The sequence below is a fragment of the Xenopus tropicalis genome, chromosome 8 (assembly GCF_000004195.4).
Source record: "Xenopus tropicalis strain Nigerian chromosome 8, UCB_Xtro_10.0, whole genome shotgun sequence".
Lineage (NCBI taxonomy): Eukaryota > Metazoa > Chordata > Amphibia > Anura > Pipidae > Xenopus > Xenopus tropicalis.
The window spans coordinates 121312437-121327315 of NC_030684.2; the positions used below are offsets into that span (position 1 = coordinate 121312437).

General features: G+C 40.8%; 1 protein-coding gene across 2 annotated transcripts; it reads right to left on the minus strand.

The window, feature by feature from the left end:
- Nucleotides 1-1285: 1285 nt before the first annotated feature.
- On the minus strand, nt 1286-14663 carry itln1al (intelectin-1a-like). Of its 2 annotated transcripts, none has more exons than XM_004917326.3 (8): nt 14553-14663; nt 10442-10519; nt 9072-9227; nt 7058-7305; nt 6690-6848; nt 4990-5110; nt 3944-4047; nt 1286-1462 (listed from the first exon to the last, which is right to left on the minus strand). In XM_004917326.3, exons 1-8 carry the CDS (start codon nt 14599-14601, stop codon nt 1310-1312), a joined length of 1068 nt encoding a protein of 355 aa, XP_004917383.2. In that variant the 5' UTR covers nt 14602-14663; the 3' UTR covers nt 1286-1309. The 2 variants fall into 2 exon arrangements, with proteins under 2 accessions (XP_004917383.2, XP_002937435.2); XM_002937389.5 differs by having other exon boundaries at nt 14448-14638.
- Between the last annotated feature and the right edge of the window lie 216 nt (nt 14664-14879).

Below are 14879 nucleotides of genomic sequence, written 5' to 3' on the forward strand. Positions count from 1 at the left end.
TCTTTGCCATACAGAATGTTTCAGGTTGTTGAAACTTCTTGTGCTGCACAACTTCTAACCCATGTTGAGATCTTATTGGGAGGTGCACCTTTCTGCCTGTCAAACCACGTGCTCTGAGTAGTGATGAGCGAATTTTTTCACCAGGCATGGATTTGCAGCACATTTTTACGCATTTCGCCATTGGCGAATTGTTTTGCGAAACGTCCATGAAAATTTGCAGCAGAAAAATTCGTTGCACAGTTATTTATTTTTTTTGTTGCGCGTCAAATTGGGAGCGGTTGCGTCAATTTGGACGCGGGTGCATCAAAAAAAGGGTACGGTTGCGTAAAAAAAGGCGCAGTCGTGTCAAATTGGGCGCGGTCGTGTCAAAAAAGCACGAGTGTCAAAAAATATATGCAGGCGACAAAAGAATCGCGTGACAAATGCGTTTCGCAAATTTTTCGCCGTTTCACAAATTTGCTTGCCGTTTTGCAAATTTTATGGTGAAGCGACGACAGATTCGCTCATCACTAGATCTGAGGAGCTAGTGGAAGTCCGTCCTTAAAGCACGAAGAACTGTTTGTTCTGTAGAGCGCTTACAAAAACCTTGAAAGGGCATTTCTATACCAAGACTGCAGTCAGTATCAAATAAAGACATTGGAGTGCAGAAGCAGTGCACATATTTTAAATAGATATGTGACTTTGTTTATACAGGTATGGGACCCCTTATCCGGAAACCCGTTATCCAGAAAGCTCCGAATTACGGAAAGCCTGTCTCCCATAGACTCCATTTTAATCAAATAATTCAGAATTTTAAAACTGATTTCCTTTTTCTCTATAATAATAAAACAGTACCTTGTAATTGATCCCAACTAAGATATAATTACCCCTTATTGGGGGCAGAACAGCCCTATTGGGTTTATTTCATGGTTAAATGATTCCCTTTTCTCTGTAATAATAAAACAGTACTTGTACTTGATCCCAACTAAGATATAATTACCCCTTATTGGGGGCAGAACAGCCCTATTGGGTTTATTTAATGGTTAAATGATTCCCTTTTCTCTGTAATAATAAAACAGTACCTGTACTTGATCCCAACTAAGATATAAATAATCCTTATTGGATGCAAAACAATCCTATTGGGGTAAATTAATGTTTTATTGATTTTTTAGCAGACTTAAGGTATGGAGATCCAAATTACGGAAAGACCCCTTATCCGGAATACCCTTGGTCCCGAGCATTCTGGATAACGGGTCCTATACCTGTATTCCCATGTAGAATCCCTTAACCAAATGAAAAACTAATGTTAGGTTAAGTGATCTATTTATTCTTACAGATAAAACAACAAAACAGCAGACTCTATCAGTTGTCTACTGGAACTCCAGCCCACATGGGTCCCATATCCATCCCAGTCCATGGCAGCAAAGTCTCCGCACTGTCTCGGGTTCCCCTCAGGGATGAATCCTCCTCCTCCAATGCAATTCTGAATGAATAAATAAATGACATATTAACCTGTAATTCCAAGCACTGAGTGAGTTTAAGATGAAATTAAACATGTTGGCTTTCCAGTATGAAGGTAAGTCACCCAAAGGCAGACCATGTCATCTAATGTTAGTCATGTCTAATTAAAGGAAGAGGAAAGGTAAAAACTAAGTAAGCTTTATCAGAAAGGTCTATGTAAATACAGCCATAAGCACTCACAGAAACGCTGCACTGAGTCCTCTATCAAAAGAAACACAGGATTTATTGTCTCCTTTTTTGGGAACATGTTCTTTGATATCAGACATCCTCTCTTTTAGGGCTCTTTTAGGTTTGGGGTTTGAGTCTACTCAGTTCTCTCCCTCTCCCCCTCCCTTCTCCTGCTCCCCCCTCCCATAAGAATGCATAAGAACTCCCCCACCCTTAGGAATTTGTGATCTGAGCTTCCAACAGCTGTAACTGCAGCAGGAAGCTACCAAGACCAAGCTAAAATGACAGCTGCTATCAGAGGGCGCTTCTATGGCTCTTTGTGGCTTTCTGCAGTAAAATGCCAAAATGCTTTTCCTTCTCCTTTAAGGCCAAAAGTTTCCAGCATCCCAGTTACAGACAAAAATTGTTAGTTTTCCTTTCAACTTCTCCTGCCTGCCTTTCCCTTGCCTGCTGTCCTGAAAAAATTAGTTACGCAAGCCCTAAACAAGTTTTTTTCCTGCACTAACCTACTCTAACACTTGGACTGGGTGTTAAAAGGTTAATCTTGAGAGAGAAGCAGTGCTAGCACTGATCGTGTGTGCAGGGAACGCTAACAAGGGAAACATAAATCAAGTAAAATGAGTTAAAAGAAGCATTAAAAAATGAGCAGCACAGAGCATTACTAGTTCTACAGGAGAGGAGGTTTGTGGTACAGTGCGATGGATGAAAGGAAGTGGCAGTGCTGTGATAAACAAGGGAAAACCTGTAAACTATGGCTCTGTATAAGCCAATGACACAATGTAACTTCATGGCCAGATTCTTCTCGTCAGTCATGCGTATAGGCTCCACTCTGCAAGCCTGAGCCAGTTTGACTGACAAACCCAAGAGACCATAAGGACATGTTGAACTCCGGCACACCCTTAAAGCAAAAGCAACTTATGTCTGATTTAAAGGAGAAGGAAAGGCTAAGTCACTTGGGGGTGCCAAAATGTTAGGCACCCCCAAGTGACTTAGATCACTTAGCTTTTACCCCGGGCTGGTGCCCCTGAACGGAGAGAACAGCACCAGCCCGGGGTAGCAGCGATTGCTTCCTCCTTCCTTTTCGCTTGCGCACGCATGCGCAGTAGGGTGAATAGTGGAACTTAAACATTAAAGTCGGCTTTTCACTCTACTGCGCATGCGCCGGCCCACGGATTTCGCCGGTAGAAGAGAAAGGAAGGAGGAAGCGCTACAGGTACCCCGGACTGGTGCTTTTTTTTCCTAACAGAGGCACCAGCCCAGGGTACAAGGTAAGCGATCTAAGTCACTTGGGGGTGCCTAACATTTTGGCACCCCCAAGTGACTTAGCCTTTCCTTCCCCTTTAAATGGAAAGGTGCCAATTTGAGGAAAATGTAGACAAAAACTAGAGGTTCTCTGCACTCTGCACTCAATATCAATATATATAGGACATTAAGGCATTCTGTGCATTAAGCTACCAAGATATGCCTCCTCTTTAGTCATCCCCGGTCTGGCCAGTCCTACACTCATTTCCATCTGATTCATTAAGAATTCTACTGCTTCAATATACATTTTACAAAGGGACTTACGCGCTTTCAAGGATAAAACCCCCCAAATGGTTGCCCTTTTATTGGCTCCACGGGGTTTAGCTGAAGTATATACTTCACCTCGAAGTGTATTGCAATATATGGACAAACAATCCCTGTTTTGCTTATTGGGAAGGACGCATCTTGGTAGCTTAATGCACAGAATGCCTTATAGGCTTATTTATCAGTTTTAAAGATTGTGAATGGGAGGTTTCTTTCTTAATTTGAAAAAAACTCACATAAAAACACTTGAATGATTACTTATTTATTAATAAAAAAACTTAAATACCTCAAATTTGTGACTTTACAAACTTGAAAAATACTTGAAAAACTTCAGGTTTTCAGGTTTTTTGTACTTTAATAAATAAATATTTATTAATAAATATTGGACATTCGAGTTTTTGAGGCATAATAACTTGAATTGTGCAAAAAAAAATTCAATTTGAACTTACTATTTGATTAAATGAATGTCCAATATATATTGATAATGGGTGAATGCAGAAGATCTCTCGTTTCTGTCTATATTTTTTTTTGGTCACAGCCTCATTGCAGCCCCACCTAATGGTTTAAAATGTAGTGGTTGAGCACAACTTTCCCTTTTTGCTATAAATTAAGGAAGATGGTAAAAATGACACATTGGCACATTTTGATAAAGAATGCAATTCTGGTAGGAACTGAGAAGCGTCACTATCACTTTAATGTAAATACTCACCACTTCTGCGTTGCAGCCAGACATTTTCACCCCAGAACACAGAGCCAGAGAAGCTCTCTCATAGTTCACTGCACGGAACTGGATAAAGCCAGGAATAAGTTCCCCTGAGGAGACAATAATAGACGTGATAAGAAGAGGAATTAGGGTCCCGTAAGGGTTACTTATAATCTGCACAGTGAATGGATGAATTAGAACTAGCCACACACATGGATGACCAGATTGCAGTGATACACATGTCCGCCCTGCAAGCTGCCTGAATCCGCAAAGGGACTTTGTTACAGTGTTGTCTTAATTAGCAGAGGTGGTGGTTCATGGCCTGATAATGTTCAACTGTGTCTTCAGGCCAATAACAACAAGGACTAAGGGTGAAGACACACGGAGCTACTAGTAGCAGCTACTTGTCATGGTTACTAAGATAGACAATGCTGATCATTCACTGATAATGGTCTCTACGTGTGTTTTAGCAGAGGCAGTTCTCAGTATTGTCTATGGCAGGGTATTTTTTGGTGTTTAGTAACCATGAAAAAGTAGCTGCTACTAGTAGCTCTGTGTGTCTTCACCCTAAGGAGGCTGTTCTCATTCCAGTGAATGAAAAGTTCTTCTTCTGAAATAGGCCTAGCAGAGAATCGCCTTGTGTGCCTTCCTAGATATCTAAAATCTGAACCTTTAATATAATTGCACACAGCACAAAGATAATAAAGCTTGGGTGAAAAATTAAGATGAATTACAAAAAGTTACAAAAACTATTCCATTAAGTGTCAAGCTTTTTTTTCCCCCAAATAAAAATGTCAGTGATGTTGGGAGATACACGGAAAAGGGTGGAACTGGACGGACAGTTGGCTTTTTCCACTTAATAATTGTAATGGGGCATATTGTGATTTATGCTTGAGGCACAAAGATGAGCTGCCCCACAAGCCAGGGAATATATGGCACCCAATGCAAGAATAATGAAAGCCTTTATTCCTTTCTGAGATCCATATTGTTTATTATAAATAAATCCAGGGGCACAGACCTAGAGAATTGCCTTTCCCCTAACATTATCTTACTTCTTCCATTTGGTGAGTATAAGTTTGATGTCTTCTCAGGATCTCCAATGTCATAAATAATAGGTATGGCTGGTCCGTTGTCTTTTGGGCAGCTTCCAACGTCATATTTCACTGGGTATTTCTAGAAGAGAAGGACATTTCTTTAAATGTAGCTGTAAGGACGGCATCAGACCTCACTTTTACCGCTTTATTTGTGCCTTAAGAAGTGGTAGTTTTCAGATACACGTATGGGGCCTGTTATCCAGAATGCTTGGGACCTGGGGTTTTCCGGATAAGGGATCTTTCCGTAATTTGGATCCCCATACCTTAAGTCTACTAAAAATCATTTCAATATTAAATAAAGCCAAAAGGATGTTTTGCCTCCAATAAGGATTAATTATATCTTTAATTATATCTAAAACTACCCCCAAACAATGTAGATCTCTATAAAATATATTGCATAGACAAGCTCATATGTAAAACCCTGCTTCAGCTAAATAAACCATTTTCATAATACTTTTTTAGTAGTATGTGCCATTGGGTAATCCTAAATAGAAAATTGCCATTTTAAGAATTAAGGGCCTTCCCCTGGGATCATAGGATTCACAGTGCACACAAACAAGCCAAGGCACACGTACATGCTAGGCCCCATCAGCCAATGAATGGATAGAGTTCTGCCTTTTGCTCCCACACTACTTCCTGTTACAGTTAGAACTGCATTATTTCCTGTCAGCTGATCTCAGAGAGAGCACACAGCCCATCACTAAATGGCGGCTCAAGGGAAAGGATGTAAAAGGCCAATATTCACTGATATATATATTACAGTTTGGAGAGATTCTTTAATAGGTCACTTAACATAATATAAACTATCTGTTGGCTAAGTATTCATTCTGGGGGTATAGTTTTCCTTTAAAATGGCTAATATTTTACAGAGGCAATCATGTGTGTGTGTATTGTGATCTAATGAGACATTGATTGTATGTCACGATCTCCCTGAGGAGACGCTGTGGAGTACCAGGAAGGTGGGAGCCTGAAGACTGGGTAACCCGGAGTGTAACCATAAGTCACAAAACTGGTGTCGGAGGCCATGTTGAAAGTGAAGAACTTTAATAAACTTAGTGATGTAACCGAACACACAACGAATATACAAACTGAATTTAGAACGGCAGGCAGAGGCAGAATCCAAAAACAGGCAAAAGGTCAGGGCAAGCGGCAGTCAAGCGAAGTCAAGGACAGGCCAAGGTCAAAACCGGGAAATCAAGGCAGGACTAGAAAGGACTCAGGAACAAGGCAGAAGGCAGGATCAGGACACGGAACTGGAGCTTGGAACCAGCGGGAACAAGAACAGACACAGGAACAGGGAACACGAAGGCAGGGTCACGAGAGACAATTAATGACCAAGCAAGGGGCAATGGTCAGAGAAAGGCTTATAAAGGGAGAAGATTAGCAGATGGGAAACACATGAGGTTAATGAGGTGGGCGGAGGAAAGGGAGCAGACAGAAAGTAGGAGACAAGAGAAGAAACAGACAGACCGAAATGCCTCCAATGGCTATAGAGGCAAATACATGCGGTCAGGAACACCCCAAGTGGGGTTCGAATCCCGCTGATCCTGACATTGTACAACAGAAAATGACCAAACTGCATAGTCATATTGCTTTATTAGAATTGCTCATGCTTACAAAACTTTTGGGTTGTATTTTATTTATTTTTTTCAACTTACTTTATACAAATGGAAGAGGTTCTCTCCTTCATCCTTTAGAAAGTCATTGTCTGTTCGATATCTTAAATAAGAAGAGTTTTTCCAAAGCTCCAGAGGTGTATTGTTTGGCACGTGCCACACAGCCACGTTTTTGGCACTGATGTCATAATATCCAGGGTTCTAAAATCATATAGGAAAATAGATCTAGAACAAACAATAAGGCACTATAGGGGTTGTTTGCCAAAGGGAAGGCAGTGTGGAAAGTACAAAAAAAAGAAAAAAAACCTAGCACAATCCGCCATTTATTTGCAATTTCAGATTATTATGTTTAGAGCCATTGCCACAATTTGTGCCCATCTTGCTAAAATTCAGGAAGCAATATTCCTTACCTTGTAGTCATCACTAGTTGCTCCTTCCGGCAGTCCAAATGTGGCATAATTTGCCCAATTGCCCTCGCCTGCAGGGTTGTTTGCATTGTTTCCCGACTGACTGGACCAGCGATCTCCAGATGTGCACTTGCCTTGTATGTAGTTCTCATGAATGCTGGCCACCAGTGTCCAACCTCCTCCATTTGTGCTCATGTCACAGAATGTTTGATAGGTCATTCCATTCTTAGTGGTTAATGTATAAATGCCATCTGGATCAAACAATTAATGGATTTTTTTAATTTATGAGGGGCTTGGGAATAATCCACAATTTTTAAACTGATAAACAGCCATTGTTTCTTTGAACTACCTACCTAGCTTCTATGGTTTGGAGAACAGAATGCATATACTATTATGCTAAGAAGGAATATGGAATTCCTATAGACCCGAACTTAACAGCAGCTGTGCATTCACTTTACATAGTGCCCACTCAGGGTGTACAGGGTTCTAGCCAGAGGAAACCTCTTCCCATTGCCTCTTGTGTGTATAAATGCCATAAATGCATGACCACTGTGCCTTGCATATCCACACATAATGCTTTGTGCAGACAGCAGGGGTTAGACTTATTTACCATTTTGGAGCAGAAAGACCTGCAGCCATCTCCATGAATACAGTGCTGCCTATGTTTAGAAGCTCTGTATTCCATTCCCAAGGGCCCTGTCCATACCACATCTGACAAAGCTGGGCTTTGCACCTCACACCAGATTTTCTATCCAGTGTGAAGTTCAGAGAGCAGCCAGACCAGGGGTGCTTGCTGCCCCCTTAGTACCCTTGTATTTCTGCCCCTAGTATAACCCCATATATTTTGAGAGGGTTTCTTTTTGTTGTGTGCAAATGCTATAGAATTTACAAAGCATTCTACCTTAGGAAAACCTTTAGTGTGCTCCTAGGTGCAACCTAAACCAGCCGCCAGAGATGTGTAAACATTGAGAACTGCCACTACTGTGCTCCCACCCATACATTTGGTCATGTTGTTCAGGGTGCTTGTTATATAAAATAGTTTTGTTGATGGGGGTGTTTATAAAGCACCCTAAAATGACTAATATATTACCAGGATATGTCCCAACTGACTTATTCTAGGAGATACTTCAGGAGAGTGGGAAATGGCAACTCCAAGATAGACATGAATAATTCTGAGCACATGTAAGTTCATTGTATATGATACTACTATAAGCTCTGTGTATCCAGACCTTAGCTAAGCTTTGTCTTTGATTGTTTCACTGGTCTTTGACTCTTCGCCTGGTTTTTTTATGCTGAATCTTCGCTGCCTGCCCTCAACCCTTTGCCTGACTCTGATGTTGCCTCTGCCTGACCCCTTTGTACTGCATTACACTTGGAAGTGTATAGAATCACTGTCTTTCCCGCAGCAAAAGATCTAGGCCCCCAAAAGAGCGTTGGTAAAATCAGGGGTTGCAAGGGCTCTTCTATTTCACCTAAAAGGTTGTTACTAGCAGTCTGCTGGCTCCCTCATATAACAGCCCGTAACCAAGACATCCTGGGCTTGCTACATGTACCTCATTACAAAGTGTGGAACATATCAACCCATACTCTCAGCAGAAAATGGCAACCTTCACACTAATACACAAGGTCACTACGTGACTAGTGATGGGCGAAATGTTTCGCCAGGCATGGATTCGCTGCGTGTCCAAAAATTGTCGCCCGCAACAAAATAACAGCCGTGCGATGAAAGAATAGCCGCAACCGGCAAAAGCCGGGCAACAATTTTTTTTGATGCACGACATTTTCGCTGTTTCGCGAATTTTTCAGCGAAGCGAAACGGGACAAATTCGCTCATCACTATACATGACTTCTAGAGCTACATTGGTGAAGTGCTTAACCCTGAGGAGAACCCAGAGATGGGTGAGAATTCCTGCCTGACCTTGTATATATAGTGCTACAGGTACACTCCTGCTTCTACTTTCTGTAGCACTTCCCAGTCCATGTGCTTTACACAGATCAGCCCCCCGCGCACTCTTACCTGTGGCCTGATTGTCCCACAGCTTGATCTCCTTACAGCTTCTATATGAATAGCCAGTGGCACTTGGAGGCCTGATCTGGTCCTCAAAATTATTTTCATCCCAGCACGCCAAAATGTTCAAAACTCTTTTCTTCTTCTCAGATAGGAGAACATTTTCTATAACATTGCAATTTAAAGTGTTTTAATGAGGTTCTGTTCAATAATTGCTTGATTGAATATGGACAAAGTCATAATGCAAGGTGATTGAAGCTAACCACATATACTCTGACTTGAGTAATATACTAACAAGAGTGATACAAGTTGGCATAACTACCTTTATTATTCAATTTACATCTATCTACTTCTATTTATGTGGTCGGGGGTGGAGGATATGGCAGGCCTATGGTGGATTCCCAGGCAACAGGATTGTGCAATGAAATGTCCTTATGAAACAGAATCAGTTTCAACATTTTCCCTTCTGTCCCCTCCCAGTCATATGAACCTGACTCTCCTGGGAGTGGGTGGGTTAGGGTCAGATGCATCATTAAAGCATATTCATCAATGCAGAACATTTCTGTGCTACTTGTGACCAAAAGGAAGTGGAATTTTCAGGTAACCTGTCAGGGCTAAGATCACTATCAAACAGATGTTTTTCAAAACAGCAGTGGGTTGGACTGGGCTTGTGAGACACTGGGTAAAAAAGACCCAAAATCCCATTCTCTGCCTGACACTATGGGGCACATTTACTAAGCAATTTTGAGAAAAAGTCTTTTTGTTTTACTTCTAGATATTTTAAGAATGGGTCTTTGGCAGTACATGATTTTTCTGATATTGTTTCTCGAAAAAATTGTGATTTATTAATGTTTAGTTTACTTTTTTTTTGTCAAAATAACATTTGGCAGGTTTGATCTGTCGAGTACCATTGAGTCCTATGGAGGCTTAGAATAGTAGAGGAATAGAATAGTCAATGACAGCCTGTCCTTAATGATAATCCCATCATTGTTTTCTGTTTCACCCAGTTTCAAGGGGAAGTTAATCCGATCATTGTTTTCTATTTCACCCAGTTTCAAGTGAAACTTAAACACATGATTGTTTTCCAAGAATGAGTGCCAATGCTTCTAAAATGGCTGCTGGAGCAATTCCTGTTTGGGAAAAATGAAAAGGATTCATGGAAATGAACGATTTAAGCTATCATGACATTTTATAAATACAGCAATGATCAAGTTTTATACCATGTCGAGTTTGTACATCTTTCAAGGCCAGAAATAAAAAAACTTAAGTAAATCAGCCCCTACATGTGCTGCCCCCTGACCTCCCCCTGATCTATTCTGTTTATAAAGTATACATTTCTAGGTTAAAAATGAATATTTTCTTGAAATAAAAAAACTTACCACAGCCTTGATTACTTGCTGAAGTTTCTTTTACCAGAACAAGTAGCAGCAATAAAGGTACAAGCATTTTAGCTGAATCTGAAATGAATGCAGCATGTTTACTACATATATTTATCCAAAGGCATAAGCCAGTTTCTGCAATACTGCACAATAGACGTACACGCAGGGAGGTCTATTGGATTAATAGGCTAAACACTTTGCAACTGAGATTATGATGTATATATCTATCTTTAAATATACATTTCTATGTTGTTTTGGATGTTGTCAATATAAATCTTGATTACTAATACTGGGTTGATATTCTATAGGGGTAGTTCACTTAAACCTTCAAGGAGCAGTTCAGTGTAAAAATAAAAATGGGCAAAACAGACAGACTGCGCAAAATAAAAAATGTTTTCAATATAGTTAGTTAGGCAAAAATGTCATCTATAAAGGCTGGAGGAGGGAGATGTCTAACATAATAGCCAGAACTCTACTTCCTGCTTTACAGCTCACTAAGCTGTTAACAGTCAGTAACCAATCAGTGACTTGAGGGGGGGGGGCAATATGGGACATGCTGTAGCTGCTTAGTTAGTTTGCTATTGAATCTGACCTGTGTGCTCACAAACTAACTGAACAGTTATGTCCCATGTGCCCCCCCCCCCCCCCCCCAAAGTCACTGACTAACTAAAAGATTAGAGAGCTGAACTTAGGAAGCAGAGTTCTGGCTATTATGTTATGCTCATTTCAGCCTTTATAGATTACATTTTTGCCTAACTATATTGAAAACATTTTTTCATTTTTACACTGAACTGTTCCTTTAAGGGTACGAACCCACGAGCAAGTCACTCGCCCCCGATAGATCTCTACTTTTGGGGGTGAGTAATTGATCTGAAAAGGCTTTCCATCAGCAGTAATAGAAGTCGTCAGTGGAAAGTCCTTTGCATCGCTTCAGTAATCTGCGCAACTTTGCGCGATTTTGGAAAATGAAGCAATGCAAAGGGCTTTCCACCAGTGACTTCTATTGCTGTTGATTGAAAGCCTTTTCAGGAGCGGTTACGCGCGCAATAGCAGAGATCTATTGGGTTGTTACCCTTAGTATGTTTTAGAATGCCCTATTCATAGTAACATTGCAATTGGGGGGAGGTGTATCCAGTAAAGCAATTAACAAATAGGTAACTGGCAAATAGTCGCTCCATGGGTTCTTACCGTTAGTACAGTCGTGGGCAAAAGTTTTGAGAATGACACAAGTATTAGCTTTCACAAAGTTTGCTGCTAAACTGCTTTTAGATCTTTCTTTCAGTTGTTTCTGTGATGTACTGAAATATAATTACAAGCACTTCATACGTTTCAAAGGCTTTTATCGACAATTACATGACATTTATGCAAAGAGTCAGTATTTGCAGTGTTGGCCCTTCTTTTTCAGGACCTCTGCAATTCGACTGGGCATGCTCTCAATCAACTTCTGGGCCAAATCCTGACTGATAGCAACCCATTTTTTCATAATCACTTCTTGGAGTTTGTCAGAATTAGTGGGTTTTTGTTTGAGGATTGACCACAAGTTCTCAATGGGATTAAGATCTGGGGAGTTTCCAGGCCATGGACCCAAAATTTCAACGTTTTGGTCCCTGAGCCACTTAGTTATCACTTTTGCCTTATGGCACGGTGCTCCATCATGCTGGAAAATGCATTGTTCTTCACTAAACTGTTGTTGGATTGTTGGAAGAAGTTGCTGTTGGAGGGTGTTTTGGTACCATTCTTTATTCATGGCTGTGTTTTTGGGCAAAATTGTGAGTGAGCCCACTCCCTTGGATGAGAAGTAACCCCACACATGAATGGTCTCAGGATGCTTTACTGTTGGCATGACACAGGACTGATGGTAGTGCTCACCTTTTCTTCTCCGGACAAGCCTTTTTCTAGATGCCCCAAACAATCGGAAAGTGGCTTCATCTGAGAATATGACTTTGCCCCAGTCCTCAGCAGTCCATTCACCATACTTTCTGCAGAAGATCAATCTGTCCCTGATGTTTTTTTTGGAGAGAAGTGGCTTCTTTGCTGCCCTTCTTGACACCAGGCCATCTTCCAAAAGTCTTTGCCTCACTGTGCGTGCAGATGCGCTCACACCTGCTTGCTGCCATTCCTGAGCAAGTTCTGCACTGGTGGCACTCCGATCCCGCAGCTGAATCCTCTTCAGGAGACAATCCTGGCACTTGCTGTACTTTCTTGGACGCCCTGAAGCCTTCTTAACAAGAATTGATCCTCTTTCCTTGAAGTTCTTAATGATCCTATAAATTGTTGATTTAGGTGCAATCTTAGTAGCCACAATATCCTTTTTTGGGGATTAAGTTAATTTTCTTGGCAAAGAAGGACTATGCAATTCATCTGATCACTCTTCATAACATTCTGGAGTATATGCAAATTGCTATTATAAAAACAATTTCCAATATTTATGTAATTCTCAAAACTTTTGGCCATGACTGTATATTATAAAATGCCCTATTCATAGCAAATTTTGATAGTTTTTGAACTATTTGCTTTCCTCTTCTGAATCTTTCCAGCTTTCAAATCACCGATCCCAGTGGCTAAAAAACTGCTCAGTAAGCTTATCATTTTATCGTTACTTTGTATTCCTTATCTTTATATTCAGGCCTCTCATATTTATATTCCTGATTCTCATTCAAACCTCTACCTGGTTTCTTAGGTAAACAAGACCCTAGCAACCAGAAAGCTGCTGAAATACCAAACTGAAGAGCTACTAAACAAAAAAGCTGAATACCTGAAAAACCAAAAATAATTACAAATAAAAAACAATCGCAAATTGTATCAGAACATCACTACATCATACTAAAAGGTGAACAACCCCTTTAAATAAACCCAATAGGATTGCTTTTCCTCCCATAAGGATTAGTTACATCTTAGCTGGGATCAATTATTATTTATTATTACAGAGAAAAATGAAATCATTTTTTAATATTTGAATTGTTAGATTAAAATGGAGTCTGTAGAACAGGGATCCCCAACCTTTTATACCTGTAAACCACATTTAAATGGGAAAAGTGTTGGGGAGCAACACAAGCATGAAAACAATTCCTGGGGGTGCCAATAAGAGCTATAATTGGCTACTTAATAGCCCCTATGTGGACTGGCAGCCTACAGGCTCTGTTTGGCATTATACTTGGTTTTTATGCAACCCAAACTTGCCTCCAAGCCAGTAATTCAAAAATGAGCACCTGATCCAAGGGGAGCAACATCCAAGGGGTTGGGGAGCAACATGTTGCTAGCGAGCCTTCCTGCAATATGGAATTTTCTGGATAACGGATTCCATACCTGTACCACAATAGCCTTGGATACTATACTTGTTCAAGAACTCATCCAGGCCCCTCTTATAGGCATTAACAGAATCTGCCATTACAGCATCACTAGGAAGGGCATTCCCCAACCTCACTGCCCTCACCGTGAGGAACCCCCTACGCTGCTTCAAATGGAAGCTTCTTTCTTCTAATTTAAAGGGGGGGCCTCTGGTACGTTGATTGTTTTTATGGGAAAAAAGATCCCCCACTATCTGCCTGTAATGCACTCTAATGTACTTGTCACAAAACAAACCCATCCTTGACAGTTTTTTCTCATGGTTTAACCATTCCTTTTCCCAGTACAATTAATATCCATTAATTAAAAATGTTAAGTGCTTTTACATTGCTCTTTGCAACTGCCATTAAAAGCAGTGTTTGTTTATCCCTTTCTATTCTCCGGTTCTGACATGTGAATCAATGTAGCAGAAGTCAATTCTCCTCTCCTGGTCTGATGGTTTACACTACATAGGAGCCAGAACTAGGAGTGCAGAGACTATAAACAGCCAGTACAATACTGCTTTTAATAGTTATTACAACCTGTACAAATTTCATATTGAGAAAAACATTTTGTGGGGGAAATCCCCTTTGAATGCAGAACCCTCCTAGACATTCTCAGCTAGCCCACTGGCAACTGAGCTCCGGCTTAGCCCACCGGTAGCAAGCTAGGAAATACATACCTACAAGAAATCAGTATTTGCTTCAGCTCCACTTACAGGTCATCTGCCTAATAAACCTGTAGTCAATGAGCAGCACTCGGAAGGAGTCCCAGGGGTGCTACTTACACTGTCTGCTTGGGTGCCGCTTATCCAACCCAACCCGTCTCTCACTCATGTGAATATGTTCAAAGAAATTCACTGCTACAAGCCCTTTAGCCCCACAGCCCTGTACAGTTTTATACAAATAAAACTGATAACGATAATCACTGAACAATTAGGTGAGAGCAGCTCCACTGCCAGTTGCAACACTCTAAATAAACATTCTCCGTGCCATAGGCTTTGATGAGTCAGGAATTCTTGAAAGATTTCCAAGCAAATGTTCATCCCTCCCCCCAACCCTATTCTGAATTCACTTACCGGAATTTGAAGTCCTATTGAGGGGGGGGGGGGTGT

Coding starts and splice junctions, on each gene's coding strand:
- itln1al (XM_004917326.3), bottom strand. CDS start 14,601: ATGAGTGAGAGACGGGTTGGGTTGGATAAGCGGCACCCAAGCAGACAG. Junction 9,228..10,441: donor AGCAAGTAATCAAGGCTGTG/GTAAGTTTTTTT, acceptor GCAATGTTATAG/AAAATGTTCTCCTATCTGAG. Junction 6,849..7,057: donor CAACTAGTGATGACTACAAG/GTAAGGAATATT, acceptor ATATGATTTTAG/AACCCTGGATATTATGACAT.